General features: G+C 41.3%; 1 protein-coding gene and 1 long non-coding RNA gene across 8 annotated transcripts; both read right to left on the reverse strand.

Moving 5' to 3' along the window:
• Positions 1 to 7,840: 7,840 nt before the first annotated feature.
• LOC133745249 (uncharacterized) lies at positions 7,841 to 10,309 on the reverse strand. Of its 7 annotated transcripts, none has more exons than XR_009863526.1 (5): positions 9,678 to 10,309; positions 9,323 to 9,482; positions 9,103 to 9,217; positions 8,274 to 8,481; positions 7,841 to 8,118 (listed from the first exon to the last, which is right to left on the reverse strand). It is a non-coding gene; the product is annotated as an uncharacterized LOC133745249 (long non-coding RNA). The 7 variants fall into 7 exon arrangements; XR_009863524.1 differs by having other exon boundaries at positions 7,841 to 8,174; XR_009863525.1 differs by lacking the exon at positions 8,274 to 8,481.
• A 2,154-nt stretch (positions 10,310 to 12,463) lies between these two features.
• Positions 12,464 to 18,929, reverse strand: LOC133744218 (uncharacterized). The gene is made up of 5 exons (XM_062172358.1): positions 17,889 to 18,929; positions 16,262 to 16,269; positions 13,003 to 13,066; positions 12,778 to 12,852; positions 12,464 to 12,544 (listed from the first exon to the last, which is right to left on the reverse strand). The coding sequence occupies exons 1-5, from the start codon at positions 18,927 to 18,929 to the stop codon at positions 12,464 to 12,466; spliced, it is 1,269 nt and encodes a 422-aa protein (XP_062028342.1).
• Between the last annotated feature and the right edge of the window lie 2,201 nt (positions 18,930 to 21,130).

A 21,130-nucleotide genomic window follows, 5' to 3' on the forward strand; every position in this document is an offset into this window, starting at 1 on the left:
CAAATGCCCGTCGCTTCTGCTTGACGGGGTAAAAGGATGGCTTGATGCTGAGCTTATGTTGAATTATGTCGGGAGAGATTCCTGGCATGTCGGCGTACGACCATGCAAAGACTGCGGCGTTCTCCTTGAGAAACTGAGTGAGTTCAGCCGCTATCTTGGGTGAGAGTCGGGCTCTGATACGAACAGTTCTCTCTGGGTGCTCATCGAAGATGCTTATAATGCGGAGCGACGTCTTTGGGTTGACGGGCTCTTTTTTGTAGTATTTTTCCTCGTCATCTCTGGGGTCATCAATTTTATCCGTCAACTGTGGTGTATTAGCTACCGTTAAAATTTCATGGCAGCCTCTTGACCTTGACACCGTTGTTGAGTAACACTCTCGTGCAATTGACTGGCTTCCCCTGACAGATCCAGTGTCGTTGGGTGTTGGGTGTTGGGAACTTCATGAGTAGCATGTATCCAGCTATAATGCATTTGAGTTTGTTGAGAGCTGGGCGACCGATAATGGCGTTGTATGAGCTGAAGCAGTCTACCACAATGAACTCAGTATGTATTTCCGCCGTACAAGGGACTGTTCCGACCGACAAGCGCATATAATCTAACCCCAGAGGTTGGGTCACGTCGCCGGAGAAACTAAGTAGCGGCTCGTGGTCTTGCAGAAGTTTGTTGTTGCGCTGCAGTTGCCTGTAACAGCCGTTGAATATGACGTTGACAGCGGACCCGCTATCTACCAGTACCCTTCCTACGGACCATTTGTCGAGGACTACATCTATCAGAAATGGGTCGTCATGAGGTGAGTGAATACCTCGCTCCTTCTCCTAGGAGAAAGTGATTGGTTCCCAACCAGTTTTGGCCATTTTGGCTGACCGGTCATAGCGGATATTGAATACCTCTTTTGGGTGGTTAGCGCGCTCAACGCTTTCTGGCTCTATGTGATAAGATGCCTATGAAAGCACCGCCATTAATGGTGTTAGGCTTAGTTTGGCATTGCTTCCTAGGGTGCTTCTGGGGCTGCTTCTGCTTTTGGGCCAAGAGCATGGTGTTTGGTAAAATATCTGAAAGCAGCTTTTGGTTGAAATGGCTTCTCCGTAAAGCCGAAATTGAGAAGCTACAATTTGTAGCTTTTAGGAAGGGGGGTGAAATTTGCACCCCCATATTTGCAAACCACACCCATTTTCATTTGCACTTCCTAAAATGCCCTCAAAAGACAAAAGTCAGTTTTCTTTTCTTTTCTTCTCTCTCTTCTCCCGACAACAATCTCCCTCTTCTCTCTTTCTTCTCCAGGCACCGACCTCTTCTCCATTGAAACACACAAACTCACCATCAAGTTTGTATAACCATGGATTACTCCTACACACAAACCCCTCAACCTGACCCTAACCAATACCAACACCCATACCAATCCCAACCTCAACAACCACCACCACCATATGACCCTTCAACAATTCAACCCTATGATCCTCACTCATACTATTTCGATCTCATGGAGGAAGCCGGTGATTGGATTAATGTATTAGTTGCCACAACATATCAGGAGGCATGTGTATTTGAGATAAAGGTTGGTGATACAAAAGATGCTGTTTTAAGTTCTGATGTCAAGGACTCGTGCCCCATGGCTGCCAAGTGGGAAATTCTAGAGGACCACACACCATTTTTTCCAGCATTCTCTTCTCTGATTTCAAAAATGAACTTGTTCTCTTTGGATGTGAAAAACACGGAGACAGCTAAACTAGGGAATCTTCTGGGTGACTGCCATCTTGTAAACTTTGGTACAACTGCTTTGATTGCTCTTGTTTCGGGTATTAGTAATGGAGGTACAGAGAAACTTTTGGCTACTCCAGAAAGTGAATTGAGGCAACTAACCCCCAATTGTACCAAGAACCCACTTCGATTCATCCTCCCGGCGTCCCGATTCCGGCGCCGCCGCCGTAGACGTCGGATTCCGACACGGCCCATTTGCAGAATGCGTATTATGGACAGGGTTGTGGATAATCAGCACCAGCAGCCAATCAATTCGGGTTCGGGTTCGAGTCAGGCACCGGTTTCAGCTCAATTTCCCCCCAAATTTTCTCCGAAACCAAACAGATTCTCCAAATTGAAACGAAAAACGAGAACGAAGAGATCGAAATAGTGACCTGAAAGGCTTTGTTTTCGATTTCGAGTTGGCGAACTCGGTTCTCGCAATCGTTGGCGGCGGCGGACGCGTCTGCGGTCTGCTTGGAGCGGCGGTTGGCCTTCTTCATCATCTGTTGTTGGAAATTGGATCGATTAGTGAGAAGGAAGCGAAAGTTGAAACCCTAATGGAGACGGCGAAGGTGGTAATGGACCGGTGCCTGGAGAAGAAAGAGAGAAGAGGGAGATTGTTGTCGGGAGAAGAGAGAGAAGAAAAGAACCAAAAAGAAAAGTAAAGAAAATCTGACTTTTGTCTTTTGAGGGCATTTTAGGAAGTGCAAATGAAAATGGGTGTGGTTTGCAAATATGGGGGTGCAAATTTCACCCCCCTTTAGGAATTGCTTTGGGAAAACACGGAGGAAGAACAGTGCATAACTTAATGAAATTTTACCTTCCTGCCAATTCTGTCCTCCTCCTTTTCTGAAAATTACATCGAAACAAAAGATTCGCGAGGCAGTCACTCTCTTTGCCGTCATTATCATTAGGATTAATTTCAGTTTACCCCCCTGAGGTTTGGGGGGTGAAATGATGACACCCCCAAACCTCAGGGGGTAAACTGAAATTAATCCTTAACATCTCCTCCTTCCTCTTCTTCAATTCGTGGATTCTCGCTGGCTAGCTTCCTTCCTCTGAAGATAGAATCAAACGGAATCCATCGCCATCGCCATCGCCATCGCCATCGCCTCTCTTCAGTCTGGGTTCAAATTTCAAAACGACGAAGTCGCCATCGCCATTGTCCTCTCTGGCTCTCTCCCTCTCCAGGCTCCAGCACGGTCACACATCGACTGAGCAAGTGAGTCGAATTTCTCATGAATCTCAGTTTCTCTTTCTCACGAATTTCTGGGTTTTCACTTTTCACTCTTGGTTTGCAGTTTGCTCTCTTCGACTCTTCGGTCTCTTCCTGAAGCCGTCAAGCAACAAAGCAGATTCTGGGTTCGACTCTTCTCTCTCAGTCAGTCGCTGATTCTTCAAGGCTCAAGCTCGGTATGACAATGACTCGCTGATTCTTCAATTGAAAGTTTGAAACTATGAATGTTAGAAACTTACCACTTTATAGAAAAGAAATTTAAAAAAAGATGGCTGTTTTGAATATGTATGCTTCTCTTTATTCTCCACCGGTGTTCCTTGAGTGGTATTTGGTGCGTTGTCCTTGTCCTTATAGATAATTGAAAGCACTAACCCTCCAGAAAAGCTATTTTATAGCTCACATCTCTTTTCTGATCTGGGCAACGAAAGGACAAACAGTTAACTAATTACCAAACTTTCCTGCTAATTTCCAAGTTTCCATTGCAGTCCTTCTGAGTTTACTGATAACTGAAACCAACAATGCTAATTGCTGATCTCTTTTATTCTATTTTAAGTTATTATCGCAAAAAATGATATAAACTTGAACTAAAGCTCATCAGACAAGCTAGTATCTAAGCTTGAAAATCGATCAATTGCGTACTCGAACTCTTGCAGAACATATGAAATTAGTACCTCGATCGGGTAAAGGAAGTTTCTCTGTAAACAAATTAATTTATCACATAAGGATAAGGTGCTTGAGATATCAACCTGTAGCTGAGGAATAGGCTAGTTACTTGGGTCACAGGCGACCATCTTTTGACGGAAATATTGATCTTTTTTAAGGTAAGTATCCAGTTGATGTGTTCTTCCCGCTTGATCGATTTTCAAGTTTTGAGTATTAGGTCTTATAAGCTGTAACTCGTGTGTAATAAAACAACCTATTTGTATAAACAGACATGATGGTTCTTTTATATGTATATATTTCAACAGTTGAAGCTTTCTGGGTTTCTTAAAAAACGGTGGGGAAGATCATATTTTCTTTTCTACTTATATATGTTAAACGACTAAAAGTATGGTTTCAGCTTAGTTCTCTTTGTTACATTATTCTTTTGCTAAATTAACCGATTATGTTTCCACTTAGAGATGATGAATTTCAGATTCATCTTCAATCCATAGTCAACTTTTCATAGCTTGAGAAGCAATTATGATCGTGCAGCATGGTTGTTTGTAGTATGCTTTTTTTTTTTTTATCAGTATTTGAGCAACATGTGTGGATATGGTATGTCCATATCAACATATAATGCATGAACAGTTTCAGTTCTATCCTTCTCATCAATGGACTCCTGAACGATAAGGAGTTCAGTTTCTTTGATAAACTCTTTTTGGAACGTTTTGGTTGCTGATTAAGAAGATAGATCAGTGAATTGGTTATAGTTTTCAGTTTCTTTGATAAACTCTATTTCTGTTATAGTATGGTATCAAATGAATGTATGGGTTGCCAAATAATTCTATTAACTGTTATTAGTAGTGACTTAAATTGATGAATCCAAAAATGGTATTTTTCTGTCCTAGATAACTCTGTCTATAACCCCTATTAAGCCACAGATTCGCTGTCTATACAGGATAATAGAGCACCCAAGAAGGCAAAAACCACACATGAAGTTCAACCAATGCAAGCCTCTGCATCCCAACCATTTTATGCATCACCACCCAAGCCAACACAGCCATCTTTTGTGCAGCTATGAACTGTAAACTAGTTCATTCATCTCACAACTGCGATAAAGATGAAGACCAAGTCCCCTGCAAAGAGGAAGAGAGCTCCAGCAGAGAAGTAACTGAGTCCCCTGCTAAGATGAAGCATTTTGGGTGTAATTTTAGATATTTTAAAGCACTGGGCTTTTGTTCACTTTATAACAAATCATTTGTATCGGAACTTGGTAACTGATCCAAGTGTTTGAAACTCTGTAAATGATGCAATTGTTTGGTAGTTTGTAACTAATCAGTTGTTTTTGGAACTTGGTAAGTGATCCAAGTTTGGTAGTTTGTAACTCATCAGTTGTTTTTTGAACTTGTTAATTGATCCAAGTGGTTTGAAAGTGTAAAATGATCCAATTGTTTGGTAGCATTTGTTTTGGAACTTGGTAAGTGATCCAAGTTTGGTAGTTTGTAAATGATCAGTTGTTTTCGGAACTTGGCGAGAAACTGATCCAATTGTTTGGCGCACTTTGTATTTGATAGTTGTTTCGGAACTTGGTGTTGTCTGCCCAGAATTGCAAAAGCTTAGAGCAACTCTAACAAGATTCTCTATTTTTTGGTGGATCAGCTTGGATGAGCATGAAGCCATGAACGGAAGTTGCCGCGAGTACGAACAATAGTGGTCTTTTGTGTTTGCACGTCTTTTTCTTTTAAGACAACTAGAAGTTGAATTTAGCTTGAACTTACCAATGACAACTAATTAAAAGGTTCGTCTACACTACCACAAAATAATTTTGTACTTTCTCAGATTGTTCATCTTACTCTGAGGGATGAAATTGCTCCGAATATCCCACATAAAACTTCCATAAGAACATATCATTTTCTTTTTGTAATAGACAATAGGAACATTTCTAAAATGCATAATATTTTTAGAAAAAAATGTATGACCATTTTGGTAATTATACCCAGCCAAAGCACTTTTGCCTTTCAACTTACCAAACACCTAGAAATTGCTTTTGGACCTCACAGCACTTTTAAAAACAGTTTACCAAACACCTCAGCTGCTTCTCCTCACAGCAAGTTCGGAAGTGCTTCCTCTCACAGCAAGTTCGAAAGTGCTTCCCCTCACAGCACAGCAATCCCAAACTAAACCTTAATCTGCCGCATTAGTTCGATGTTGGCGACAACCGGAGGTGGTTGTCGAACCTTGTACTGCTCCAGCTTTCCGTAGCGATATAATGACTCAATTGCAGTCTTGAGTGCATTGCAGTCGTTGGTGTTGTGACCGCTATCTTCATGGTGTTTGCACTATTTTCTGGTGTTTCTAGGCTTTCCTACTCTGGGGTATTTTCTTGGGGGTGGTGGTGGTATTTGATCCTTGCACTGATCATATATTTCTTCATACGACGCCGTCAAGACTGTAAAGACTTCAAATTTTTGAGCATTTGTGGCGGGCTTATTGTGGCGGTTTTCGCGATTGTCATGGCGATCATTGTGAAAAGATCTACTGCCCCTGTTATGATACTGTTGATCTTTTTGCCACTTGTCTTGGTAATTACCCTGCTGCCATTCTCTTTTTTTTGTCATTGGGCGGTGTGGTTATGTTTGGAGTGGTGGTGGTGTTTCCTTGTTGGAACGTGGCGGGTTGGGGGTTTTTAAGTGGAGTTTGTGGTGGCAGTGGTGTGGCGCCATAAGTGCTATATTCAGCTTGGGCATGTAGGACTGCCTCAATCATGACGTAGTCATATGTGGCGTTTGGACAGTTACAGTTGAGGTGGTATAGAAAACTTGCCTTGTGAAGTCCTTGCTTGAAGGCCACCAGCGCCATTGTTTTGTCAAGATCCCGACATCTCGATGTGGCGGTCCTCCATCTTGTGACAAATGATTTTAATGACTCATCAATACCTTGGTTGATGCTGAATAGTTGGCTGGAGTTGTGGTAACCGTCCGTCATGAGGAGGAACCTTGACAAAAATGCATTTGACAGAGCTGAGAATGAGTCCATGGAACCTGGTGGGCATTCGAAAAACCAACTCATTGCCTCACCATCCAACGTTTCGCTGAATAGGTGACAAAGCGTTGCGTCACCAAATCCCTTGTTATTGGTTACCTTCTTGAAAGTATCCATGTGCACTAATGGATCTGTTGAGCCGCCAAATTGGGCTATCTTGGGCGTCTTGGCATATGTAGGTCTGACAATTTGCAAAATTCTGGATGGACCTGGTCGTGCCGCAAAGAGTGGATTCTGTGCTGGCGGTAAAGTGCCAGCCTCAGCTCTCCGCAATCTTTCCTCTAATTCCCGCATCTTTTCCAGTATCAAGGTGGTACCGTCAACAGTTGGTCTAGGCATGTGTTGGGCTGGCGCCACCATCTGTTGTCGGGGTGCCAGCATGTTCCCGGTTCCCCTCTGTTGACCGGCGCTGAATGAATTATCATATTGCGGCTGTGAGTCCGCCACCTGCTCTTGTGCTAATTGTAGCGGTAGTGTCGGTCCTAAATCCGCTAGTTCAGCTGGGTTTAGGGCGACACCCATTGGGATTACCGGTATCGGTGCTGCTCTTGTCCCTGTGCTTGGACTGAGCCTTGCGCTTTGGCAGTGTTCACTTTGGGTTGGTCGTGCATTTGTTCCTAGCACTTTTTTCAGCTCGTCAAATTTTGACAATAGCGTCGCCACTTGATTTTGAGCTTCCGCCTTCTCCTTTCGTTCCTTTTCTCGCTCTCTGTTTGCGTTGTGCAAGTCTGCCAAGGTTATCTCCAACATGGTAGCAAGATCTCGGCCTTGTGCCTAATGGCTGGTGCCGGTCTGATTTTCTACAACAGATTGTGTTGGGAGCACTAGGGCTGGGCACGGTCCCAGACCGGCACTGCTTTTACAGGGACCGGGACCGGAACCGGCAAAGCTAAACCCGGACCGGACTTGTAGATGCAGAGAATGGGGACCGGCCTAAACCCAAACCGGTAATTGTTTTATAGGGACCGGGACCGGCAGTCTTAATTCGGGCCGGGACCGTAGTTGCAGATAACAGGGACCGGGATAAACCCGGACCGTGACAAAACCGGCCCGTTTTTCGGGTTTCCGGTTCCAGTCAATCTTTGCAGCACTGCTGCATTTTGCTGCTTGACCTGCTTCTGTTTAGAGAGTATAAAGAGTAATGTAATATGATTCTATGAACTAGCAACAAGGCTGAAGCGCAAAAAATAAAACCAATAAACCATTCTGCAAAGTGCAATCTGCACTAGCAGCAAGGCTGCAAATAAATCCATCTTGCAAATAACAATCATTCAATGATTTCAATCAACATAGTTAGTTAGTTACACAACAAGTTCAACTTCCATCAGTTCCATGCTGCCATGCTCAATGCCATTGATTGGGGTTCCATGCTGCCATGCTCAATGCCGTTGTTTGAGCTTTATTTACTGAAGCTTGCGGGCATTGATTGGGGTGTTGACTTATGCCACGATTTTCTCCTGGATATACAATATTTTCTGGTTTAATTAAACAGCATCTGTTAATGATCTGCAGACTGTACGTTTCATACACATGCTTTGATTGAAGCTAGAGTGAATAAATAAGCAGATTAATAAACAATGAGTGAATAAATAAATGAAACAATGTCTCTTACTCAGTATATTCTAAAGAGATCTTGTGGTCCAAAACACCATCAAAATACTAGCTCGATGAAGCAGTACTAATTTCTCTCAACTAATGTAAACCAACAATAACTATATCTACAAGATCTTTGTCTGGACAAGGAAAAATCTGCAAGCCTTTATATTTCCTTACTGAAATCTGCAAGCCTTTATATTTCCTTATTGAAATCTTCTACAATACTGAGAAAGATAGAATCAAAATCCTCTCCCAATTAAAAGAAGCAAAACGAATAACTGAGAAGAAATATATTTGATCACCCACAAAAATTCACAAACTGCATGTAAATCTAAAAACCCATTAATTATCTATTCTCAAATAACTGGAAAACCCAACCTTCACTCTAAGCCAGCAAAACCCATCTGTAATACAATCAGAGGATTTCAATACCTCAAAACCAAAATCCATAACTGAACCAGATCCATATTCACATAAGATACAACACCAAACCCCATCCCCCATGTCAAAGAAATAAACAAGACGCTATGTCACAAAACAAAAGCCAATGAAATATCTGAAACCAAACGTTGAGTGTAGTCTCCAAGCTAAGAGAAGCTAATATGCAATCACAAATTATACAACCAAACCAACACACAGCTTTATGGGATCGAAACCAAACCAACCACAACTCAAACCCCGACTTGTACATATAACCCAAACTTCGATTCCAAAATCTCATACCAACCACCAAAATTCAGCTCATATCAAACAATGTCTCTTACTCGGTATATTTCTGTTGACAAAAACACAATCTCTAAACTTTCAGTCCACAAGATCCAAAGCAATGAAGCACAAATTCTTACCTGCAACTTATCTCCTTGTTCAACTATGTCAATCAGCAAAATCCAATCCGCCTCTGCCTTCTTCAGATTACAAACATTCTCCGTAATCTCAATAATCTGATACTCCGAGATCTACCTGCAAAAAAAAAAAAAAAAACAAACACCCACAATCAAATTCCACAAGCCATTACTCAACTCCTCAAACAAAGCCAATAGAACAAAACCCAGATGATAAAGCTACCTTCTTTGGGTTCGACCTCAGCTCTCTTCTTCTCAACTTGGTGGTGCAACTGAGCTGCAAACTTCTCACAGACCTGAGGAAAGACGAGATATAAGACGGTGCAGATTCTGCATAGCTCCGGGAAGTAATCTAATTTGCCAAGCCACAGGTGCAGAGTATCCTAAAACAATACACCTAAAGTAATTCCTCAAATCAATCCAAGAGTTCAATAATTTCATTAGCCCAAATCTTCAATCAATACTCCAAAAACCAAACACAGCATAACATAACAACAAGACATAAAATAGCTGCATAACAACTGGTAATGCTAGAAACCCAAAAAAAATATACAGTGAAAAACTAAGAAGAAGAAGACCTGAAATGATGATTGAAGCAGCGCCCACAGAGATTGAATCTTCAATCGGATCGAAATCGATTTCTCAATCGGATCGAAATCGAAATTGAATCTTCAATCGGATCGTCTTTCTCTAGAGGTGAGGGCTGAGGGCTGAGGGCTGAGGAAGACCGATTGTGAGGAACAGAGGGGCTGACCGGCTGACTGACTGAAGGTTGAGGAAGATCGATTTCTGGGAGAGAGTCGAGAGACCGAGAGAGTTGGAGGCGGACTGGCGGAGTCTGCGAGAGCTGAGGAAGATTGACTACGGGTTTTAGATTTTAGGTCTATTAACTAATCACATGTGATGGTGTCCATACTAACACAATATACTTCGAAAACAAACCTATAATTGTACGACACGTACATAAGCTCGGGTTTTCCGGTCCACGCAGTCACCTCTAGTCAAGAACCGAACCCGGACCGCCAAGGACACTTAAGGACCGAACCGGCCCGAACACACTTATTTTCAAGAACCGGGACCGGACCGCCACACTAATTATAGGGACCGAACCGGCCCGAAAACACTTATTTTCCTTCTAAAACCCGGACCGAACCGGCCGGTCCGGATCGGTCCCTTCCGGTCTTTCGGTCTTTCGGTCATTTTTGCCCACCCCTAGGGAGCACCTCGGGGGTGTTGAGGTTTTGACCGTCCACGTTAATTGGTGTGGTGAATAATTCACGATTGACGGTTGTTGGATTGGTAGGGTTGGGCTGAGGGTTGGCGGATTGATCTGCTTGGTCTCCAACGCCCTCGCCGCTTTTGCTAGCCATGGTAGGTTAATGGGATGACTCTTAGTTCAGAGGTTCCCACAGACGGCGTCAATGTTAATGCTCAGAATACCGCCATATGATGTAGGCTTCCGGTAATGTGGACGAAGGTCCAATCTTCTGATATGTATAGAGTTCACGAAATCCCGCTAATCTGTCAAGAGAAATACAACGGCATCAAGAGGGGAGACCGCGGTTGGCGGTCTTCGCTCCTCTGATGCTAAAGTTAAACGATGTACTTGTATTGACAAATGCGGCGGTAAATAGCTATTGAATGCGTAATCAATGAAGAGAGAGAAGTGGACCTTTTATAGGTGACATAGTGAGTTACCTCAGTCTTGTTTTCGATGTGGGACTGATACACTTCAGTTTGCTGAGTTTTGGTCCTTTCTGCAGAGACAATTTTGGGTGGCGCGTGTCGACGCGTCAAGGCATGTTTCGGCCTGGAGTTGGCTTGCCGGTGGAAGTTGTCTTGCTGCGTTTCCAGGGGTTACACTGTTGAAGTCATTCCGACAAGGTGACATGGTCAAGTCTAAGTGCTTATTATGGCCGGCAAGTGCTATGTATGTACAAATACCTTGAAAGAACCATTCACTTTTCAACTCCTCGACCATTCCAACTCTTGAGCTTGGCCTTTAGTTTCAACCGAACATCCCATAAATAACCCCTTCTCTAACTTTGAAGTAATTCTGGTTCAGTAAATAGACAAATAACAAGCTAAAGTCTAAAATACACAATAGGCACCCTTAGTCAGAACTCACAACATTCAATAAACATGAGCTATTAAGAAATAGGAACTGAAAGCAACCTTTGAAATTTCGGTATTGATTCTCAGTTCACTGTCTATATGCATTCAGCCTATGTATCTGTGTGTGTGTGTGTGTGTGTGACAATAATGTAACTAATGGCCAAAGTCTCATCTCTCACTATCCCCTGTCATTTTTTGCACTTTCCCTTTTTTAATTACAACAAAGAAAACGGAACCAAAATCAAAGATGTTATTAGTAGTAGACCATAACAACTTACATTCCAACTTATAGTGTCAATTGTGCTGGTAGTCCGGTACTCATTCTAGAATTCCCTTGGGTGCTTAGAGTCATTCAACGAAGGGCCAGGACTTTAAATCAGTTAGTTAGATCAGTCCTCTCTTAATTACAAGCTTCACACGTATGCACATGCCCATCATCTCCAGTAACTTTTTCTCTCAAGGTTCTTTATATGTGTGCAGGGCGACGATTCTCTTGCATGTGAATGAAATCTTTTCAGCAGATTGATATATCATACTTTACATATGTGCTGCAACTCTGCAAGAAAACTGCATGTAATGAGTATATATACACCATACCTAGCTAGCAATGAAAAAAGAAAACATTACTATAAAATGTACCTAGCTGAGGGAGGGTTGAGAGAAAACTTTGCAGTAGATCATGGCCTCCTTGGTCAATCATAAAGCATATTAATTCAAACCTTTAAAACAAAAATATGAATTTGTTCATGGCACATGGAATAAAAGAACTAATTTAATACCTTGATCTAGTTACATGACAACTTAACCAATACCAGGGTCTTGAAATATTTTGAGATCATCACAGTTTGCCAAAAGGGTACCAATACCTGCATTGTATACATATTGTTCAAGATAAATACAATAGAACCAATCAAAGAAGTTAACTTAGGGTTTACCGATAACAGCTAGAGGCACAGAGGGTGAATTCTTATATCAGCATTGTGTACATTACACAAATAAAATAACAATAACATGGAATGAACTTCAATTACAAGAAGCCAATATGAAAAACTCAGAGAGACAATATAGGGATAGGCAAATAGAGAAATCAGCACTACAATCCAAAATACAACCAAACAAAATAAAGATTAGTACATTACCATTTCCCATCCATGCCTTACGAATTGCATCTCTATTGTTCTTACAACCAAATTTTGTAAAAATTCCAATCACCACCAGTGGCCTGGTTCCATTTTCAGCATTGAACGCTTTAACCCTCTTGATTGGCTGCAGCGAACTCCATCTTAACTACTGATAACTTCTTATGTTGTTCCCTAACAAAGATACTTTCCTGGTAAGAACCATAGATTTATACCTAAACTATGGAATCACACAACTCAAATAACGAATCTTGAATTACACTAGAGAACAAATGACTACCATCTTACCTGCAAGCTATGATTTAAATGTATCATCCATTGATATATATGACAGATCCCCCTGTAAAACAACAAATTATAAAAATCACTTCTCATTGCACAACTTAATTGGTCCTCAGTAATTCACTTATCTATGCAATTATACATTAGAGTTTAAAACATGAACAATGATCTGTATCCAAAACCCACCATCAACTTTAAACTGGGCAGCAACCCCATTCTGAACATGTACCAAAAGTTCTACTAAGCTCACTACTTACATTACAGAACCAACCCAAATGTGAAAAAAGCTTCTTTTTTTTTTTTTCATTACACATACAGCTTAAAATAAAAAAATTGAATCCCAAGTACAAAACCAAGAAATGCCCACCTGCCCAGTAATCCTATCAAGCTCTTTAATCAAATAAACCTTGTTCTCCGAATCCTGCCACAACCTGCATCCAACCCCAAAATTCAAAACCCAGTTTTCCAATTTGGGGGTTAATCAAAATCTGAAAATTGAGAGACTAAAAGGAACCAACTGTCCGGCGACGTAGATTGAGGCGAAGGTGGCAAACATTGAGACCAACAGAGTCAGAATTCGGGATTGGAAAACCTTGCCGGAGACACGTAAGTGGAGCCTTGCTTTGCATTCTCTTTGAACTTGAATGTATCAATCTGATTCCAATTTGTGTCGACCAAAAGATCTAGGGTTTGGATTGGATGGCGAAGAGCTTACCCATGGAAGTCGCTGGAATGAAGAAAGTCGCAGGGATCTAGGGTTTTGGTTGGATGAAGAAAGTTGCTGGGATCTTTTGTCGAGAGAGAAAGAGAAGAATTTTTGCTCGCGCTTTGAAAATTGAAATGATGGACTATTGGGAGTTGGGTCACGCTTTGAACTCATAAATTAAATCCCGGGCATTGTTTTTGTTTCCCGCTCGTATTTTCAGTATATGGGTTTCATTTAGTAGCGTTTATATTCATTTAAGAGCGTTTACAAAATTTAAACGTTATTGAAATTTTCTGAATTCACAATTGATAGTGAATGAAACGCTATAATGATATGCTATGAATGAAGTTTTTTCTTGTAGTGAATCAACAAACAACAAATCTAATTCCATAATTGACCCATCAAATAACCTAATTTCTAACCAAGATCAAAACTTGACCACTCCAATTGAACACACATGCAAAATCGGACTGACCATGGGATCGGTCATGGCCTTGGGGTTGGGCTTGGAATGGGAGAGATTGGCGTAGACGTTCTTGGTCTTGAAGCTCTTGTGCCAAGCGAGAATGGAGCAAAGAAGAGAGAGCGATTTGCCAGTTCCGATGGGAGACTCGAGCAATGTGTGGAAGTGGTCGTCCCAAACAGCTCGATCGAGAGTGGAGACGACTCTGCTCATGAACGACTTCTGGGCTACGTGCGGCTAGTATGGGAACTCCACATCGATGCCTCTGATGCAGTACAAGCTTTTCGATGAACTTTTAGGGTTTGTTCCCGGAGTTGCAGACGCTATCTCGCATTCATAAATCAAACTCCGCATGCGAACCAGGTCCAGTGGAACAATTCGATCTCAGAAGAACCTTCAACTAGGCACCCTCATCCACTGCCGGGTCCAAATCCATGCCCCGATCACCAACGCCGCTGCTCCGCCGCCCAAAACCCTGCTCCCCAAAAATAACATCAAATCTTGTCCCTCCGTCACCCTTCCCAGAACCTCTGGAATTTCTGGAACGATCTTGATCGTTTGATTCGATCTTGATCATTTTATACCCACTCATTGGGTGAGCCGATCTGCAGCAAAGGAGAGGGTAGAGCTTCACTGCCTTTCACCAAGAAAACAAAGACCACAGTTGCGGAGGAAAGGAGATAAAAAGAAAGAAAGAAAAGAAAAAAAATTTTTAAAAACTAAAAAGAGAAAAAAAGTAAATTAAAATAAAAAAGTGAGGGTATAATAGACTTTTTGACGCGCAAGGATTGCTACGTCAGCAACTTAACGGAGTTTTTGGACTGAGAGTGACGGAATGGACCTGTTGATCCAAAATTGGAGAGTACAAGGACTAACGTCTAAACGTGTGAAATTAGAAGGTCAAGTAGTGAAGTATTTTTTGAGCAAAAGCAGTATTTAATCCTATTTTGTTCTTGTGAATGCCAGGGAGCATGTCTTGTCTCGCACTAAATGCGAGCAAATGGTCAGAATCCCTAGCAGAAATTTGTGCCTTCCACAAATTGCCTTCTCCAACCAAGGACCAAAATATCGAGTTTCGAGGAAATTTCGATGGTCCCGGAAACGGAAATATCGAGGATATATCGATTTCAGTAAATAATAAAAAAAAATGATGGAAATTTTAAGTGAAACTTTAAGAAATGTTTATTCAACTATATTATCTACTCTATTTGAAAAGAATATATTGAACAAGCTTCATTTCATAGTGACTTGTAGTGATTAAGGGTTGAATTGGTATATATAGGATCACTGACAAACAACAATTATAGAATTTGACTTAATACAACCTAAATAATTATTATTAATTATGAAAATAAATTATAAAAAGCAAATACTTAGTAACCTTGAGTAACTAATTTTTTATTCGAAAACAAAAAAATGTGAGTGAGGAAGTAGAAATAGAAAGAGTGACATGAATATGTTGAAAATTTTTATATTTATAGAGTTAGAATTTCAAAAGGTAAGTTGAAAAATATTGGAGTGAAGTAAAGTGAATTTTGATAGTTGAATTAAAAATTTGCAACTCTTGGTATTGTGCTTTGTTCTTGTTTTATAACCAAAAAAAAGAAGGATAATTCATCAATTTTATATGTCCAGAACAGACTATATTAATAAAAAGATGTTAAGAATGAGGACAAGAGCATCCCAGCAGAGTTGGTCTTAGTGCTGGGTCTGTTCCAAGAGGGCAGAGGTTCGAAACCATCTCATCCGCACAATTGTTGAGAATTTTTTGTTTGAGAGCAACTCATGAAAATTTCAAAATGTCGCGATATTTTCTATAATATACAATATATCGCGAAATATCGAGATATTTCAAAATTTTCGGACCAAATAATCATGGTATGTGGAGAAAATATCGCAGGTTCAAAAAAACGATAATTTCGCCGATTTTATCGAATTTTTAGTCCTTGTCTCCAACAGATGATGAGAGGCTTCCTGTTGGCACGGGTAGCAATCCTGTAAGTTTGTTTCTCATATCATATAATGCAACAAATTTAAATACTTATCTGCACTGATGTCTCCATATTTAGAGTAAACATATTTGCACTTATTACTCCCAATGGCAAGCCATGGTAAACTCTTAATTTACATCTTGAATTCATGGTTTCAACATTTTTTAGGAAGAGCAATGCCGGGAAAGTCTGGAGTAGTTTTTTACATAATGTATTCATGATAAGATCATGAACCATTGAGTCTGTTAGATCCAAGCTGTGGGTGGAGGGGACTATGGGCATATTAGTTAACAGTAGGCCCCATAGCATATTATTGTTGGACTAAGCCACCACAGAACTAAGGCCACGTTTGGTACACAAGATAGGATTAGATTAGTTAACCTGTTTGAATAGGATTGGATTTGTAAGAGGTTAAGATAGCTAATCCTAATCTTATCAGTTGTTTGATACAAAATTGGATAACAACCTGGATATCTGACAAAATTTAAAAATAAATAATAAAAGAAATAAAATCAGAGATCGGCTCAGACATCACCGCCGGCCGTCTTAGTCACCACTGCTCTCTCATCGCCAGTCAACAACCTAGACCATACATCCCACCACCACTGCTCTCTCTCTCTCTCTCTCTCATGGCCTCCATCGCACTTAGCATCCACAGCTCGCCGGTGCGGAACCATAGCTTTCGTTCGTCACTGGCCATCTCCATTCCACTGCAAGTCTGAGATCTTGAAGATCTACCCACACCCATAAGATGAATCTACATGAAGCTTCGACGAAATTAGATCTAGAGGAAGAATCTACGTAGAGCGGTGAATCCAAACTCATCAGCTCACGAATTCGACGATTTCGATGATCGGAATACGTTTCATAACGGTGGTGGAATACCAAAAAAGAAGAAAATAGAAGAAGATGAAGATGGAGGAAGATTGTGAGAGGCTATGATTTTGGAGAAGCTGGAGGTAGAGGTTCAGTTCTATCGTGGTTGAAGGTGGATATTTGGAGGCTTTTCTAGTTGGATAAATTATATCTCACCTTTCTAACCAGATTGCTAATCCATACCTGATAAGATTTGAAAAATCTGGGTGCAAATTATCTGAATTGCCAAACATGATTAGTTACCAGATTAGATTTAAATTTTCCTATCCACCCTCCGTATCCGATGAAACAAACGCTGCTTAAATGTTGTAAGTATTCTACACATTATCACTTTGCCCCTTGAAAGTTACGTTAACGAGTGAGGGTTTCTCCGATTTAATCGATGACGTTGAGGGTTTTGCAGAAAATAGTATTCTGTTGGGATCCATCTTTTTATTATTATTTTGTTGATTCATTGGAGTCAAAGAACTTGTAAGTTCAGATGTCAACTAATGTAGGATCATACGATAACAATGAATGCTATGAGTATTGAGGCACAGATGTTCTTAGATGCCTATGCATTCTTGTTAAGATTATCTGATGTGACTTTTTCCAGCAGATTTTATCTCATGAGCAACTGCGTAATCAAAATTTTTGTTGAGGAAGGACTGAAAACATCACTTTATGGATTACGTGTTCCAGCAGGTTTTATCTCATGAGCAACTGCGTAATCAAAATTTTTGTTGAGGAAGGACTGGAAACATCACTTTATGGATTACGTGCTGAGGTATATATAATCTTACTGGTACTCTGCTTTTCTTGCTGCATTTTTGACATCCATCTAATACTTTAGTGCGCATTTACAACTTGAGTTCTACAGTCTCCTATACTTTTTTTTTTTTTTTTTTTTTTTTTTTGAAAAGGGTTTGGAACCCAGCCTAGCTGGGAGGCTCAGCCCCACGCCCGGTTCCATTTATTTTATTAAAAGTAGAATTTTGCATCGGGGGGGACATAAAACCTGAACCCCGAGCTACAGAAAAACAGTGACAATAATCCTCGTAGAGAACATCCTGAATAATAGCAGGAGTCTCATCTAACCAAACATCATCAATAACAACAACACTAGCAAGGTGTGCAAGTCTATCTGCAACACCATTTGCTTCCCGGTAGGTATGTAGAATTCTAACTGATTGAAAAGAAGAAAAGTATTCTTTACAATCATCTAAAATTCTACTTACCTCCGACAGATTCTCCTCCTCACTTTTAAGAGCAGTAATCAGAGTGGCCGAATCGCTCTCAATATCTATGTCCGCCCAACCTTGGTGAATACCAAGAAGAAGACCAGCTCTACACGCCTCTGCCTCCATACTAAGGGCTGAGTGTGCATGTAAAAAAGGTCTAGCCATGGCCGCGATCCCCCTACCCTCATGATCTCTGACAACTACACCAATACCTCCACAACCATCGTTCACACGGAAAGCTCCATTAATGTTGATTTTCAGTCTGCCGCTAGGTGGGTTCTGCCACTTAGTTAAAGGCCTTTTTCCTTGTTTTCCAGCTTTACAGTTAACCCTCTGATACTCCTCTAACTGTCTGCTACACCATTGAATCATCCACAAAGGCCGACAAGCACCATCATTCCAAACCAGGTTGTTCCTTTCCGTCCACACTGTCCATAACGCCATAAAAAAATAATTCACCTGTTCCTCTGCCATACCTTCAATTTGGTCAAAGATCCAATCTCTCATACAACTCCCAGATTGCTCCATTGTCACTAGCTTCAATGGCCCACACATCCAAAACCCACTAAGAGCACCACACTTAAAAAACAAATGCATGCTGGTCTCTTCCACTTTATTACAAAAAACACATTTATAATTAGGTAGAACAACTCTACGTGATTTTAAGGCTGACCTTGTAGGAAGAATATCACGTAGAAGCCTCCACATGAAGATCCGTACTTTGGGTGGGACAGCAGCCTGCCAAATCTTATTCCAATAACCTCGGAGAGCACATTCATTCTTGCTTGATGATGCTACTGATCTTGCAGCAACCTCCATAGAATTCATAAACACGTAATAACCACTTCTGACACTATACTGGCCTTTCTTATCAAAATGCCAAACATAACGATCATTGGCATTACGAAGGCTCAGAGGGATAGCAGCAATCCTCCTTACCTCTTCCTCTGTGAATAGTTCCCCCAGCAAGTCACACATCCATTCTTTATTTTCTTCGTCAATGAGGGCAGCCACTGTCCAATCTTCAGTACCTTCCATAATTAGTGAAAAGGGTTTAAATGAGTACGGCACAGGGCACCCATGGATCCCTCCATAGCGAGATATTTAATCCGTTTCCCACTTGAATCCGAAGGCCTTTCTGTAGCACCAACCTGCCGGACATGATGCTACGCCAAGTGTAAGACGCTCCTCCCTTCAAAACAGCTTCCATGAAGGAGCATTGAGGATAATATTTAGCTTTTAGGAGGCGAGCAATGAGAGAGTCCGGTTTGTGTATGAGTCTCCAACCTTGTTTTGCCAACAACGCCAAATTGAAATAATGCATATTCCGGAATCCCACACCTCCTTCATTTTTAGGGCGGCACAACTTATCCCAAGAGAGCCAATGAATTTTCTTGCTATCAGTGGAATCTCCCCACCAAAATCTAGCCATGAGTTGGTGCATTCCCTCACACAAATGTTTCGGTAATTCAAAACATCCCATAACATACGAGGGAATTGCTTGAGCCACAGCTTTTATTAATACTTCCTTTCCTGCAATACTCAAAGTTTTCTCCCTCCAGCCTTGAGTTCTGGCACGAATTTTTTCATTCAAAAACCCAAAGGCCTTTTCTTTAGAATAACTAATCTCCGTTGGAAGCCCCAAATATTTATCATGCTTCTCCACCCTTGTAACACCCATTGTTGCAGCTAACTCCTCCTGAAAATTGAGTGCAACGTTTTTACTAAATGATATACAACTCTTCTGGTAGTTTACCTGTTGTCCCGAGGCGAGCTCATACTCCTGCAGAATTCCTTTCAACGCAACACAATCTGCCATTTCAGCTTTGAGAAAGATAAAGGAGTCGTCGGCAAAGAAAAGATGGCTTATACTTGGGGCACCGACACAAATCTCTATTCCATGCAGCAAGTCAGCCCGCTCTGCTTGCATAATCATCCTGGATAGGGCCTCCGCACAAATAAGAAACAAATATGGGGAAATAGAGTCCCCCTGCCTCAGGCCTCTAGAAGGAACAACTTTCCCCCTAGGTTCACCATTGACAATAAAAGAATAGCTCACCGTACGCACACAACACATGATCCACTGCACCCACTCCCTACAAAACCCCAATTGCATCATCACTGCCTCTAGAAACCCCCATTCCACTCTATCATACGCCTTGCTGATATCCAACTTCAAAGCACAATACCCTTTCTTCCCACTGCGACGCCTCTTTAGACAATGTGAAATCTCAAAAGCAGCCAATGCATTATCCGAAATTAAACGCCCAGGTACAAATGCGCTCTGAAATGGAGAGATTAGAGAATCTAGCAAGGGCTTCAAACGATTTGCTAAGACTTTCGACCCAATTTTATAGAGCACATTGCATAGACTAATAGGGCGAAGCTGAGACATATGTTGTGGTACTTCCACTTTCGGAATTAACGTAACCAAAGTGGAATTAATTGTCCTCAAATGCTCCTCTGATCCCACCATTAATCTTACAGCCCTCACCACATCCCTGCCAACAAGATCCCAGAACGTTTGATAAAAAGAAGGCGAAAAACCATCTGGGCCCGGTGCCTTTGAAGGGTGCATGGCCTTTAATGCATCGTAAATCTCCGTCTCTTCCAACTCCCTTGTCAAATGAACATTGTCTGCATGTGAAACCAACATAGGGAATGTATCTAGAATGTTCTGGAAATTTGCATGGGAGGTTGACGTGAAAAGTTCTTTAAAGTATGAAAGCACAATATTCTCCAAAGCATTATCATCTGTACGCCACACCCCATCACTATCAAACAGCCCCACAATTGTATTTTTCTTTTTTCTATTGCTAGCTCTCTGGTGGAAAAACCTTGTGTTCATGTCTCCATTAGTTAACCAGAACACCTTTGCTCTCTGTCTCCAAAAGTCATGCTCTCTCCTTAGAAGACCATTCAACTTAGCTTCAAGTACCAATCTCTCTGCATCAGGAGGCGCCGACGGTGACACATTAAAAAATGAGGAGAGTTGTGCTCTCGTCGACTCAATCTCCTGCTTTAAATTACCGAACAAAGACTCACTCCACGTCTCCAATGCTACTCGGGTTTTTTGCAATTTGTTCCATAAAATATGGAAAGGATCAGGTCCAGCCGTGCTCTCCCAGCCCTGTCTAACAACTTCTCTGCAAGCCTCCTCGTTCAACCAAAATTCCTCAAACTTGAAACGTCGCCTCCTTTTTTTCCTACGCAACCTTTGGTCCCGAACTTCCAACAAA

Source organism: Rosa rugosa, chromosome 4 (assembly GCF_958449725.1).
Source record: "Rosa rugosa chromosome 4, drRosRugo1.1, whole genome shotgun sequence".
Taxonomy (NCBI): Eukaryota; Viridiplantae; Streptophyta; class Magnoliopsida; order Rosales; family Rosaceae; genus Rosa; species Rosa rugosa.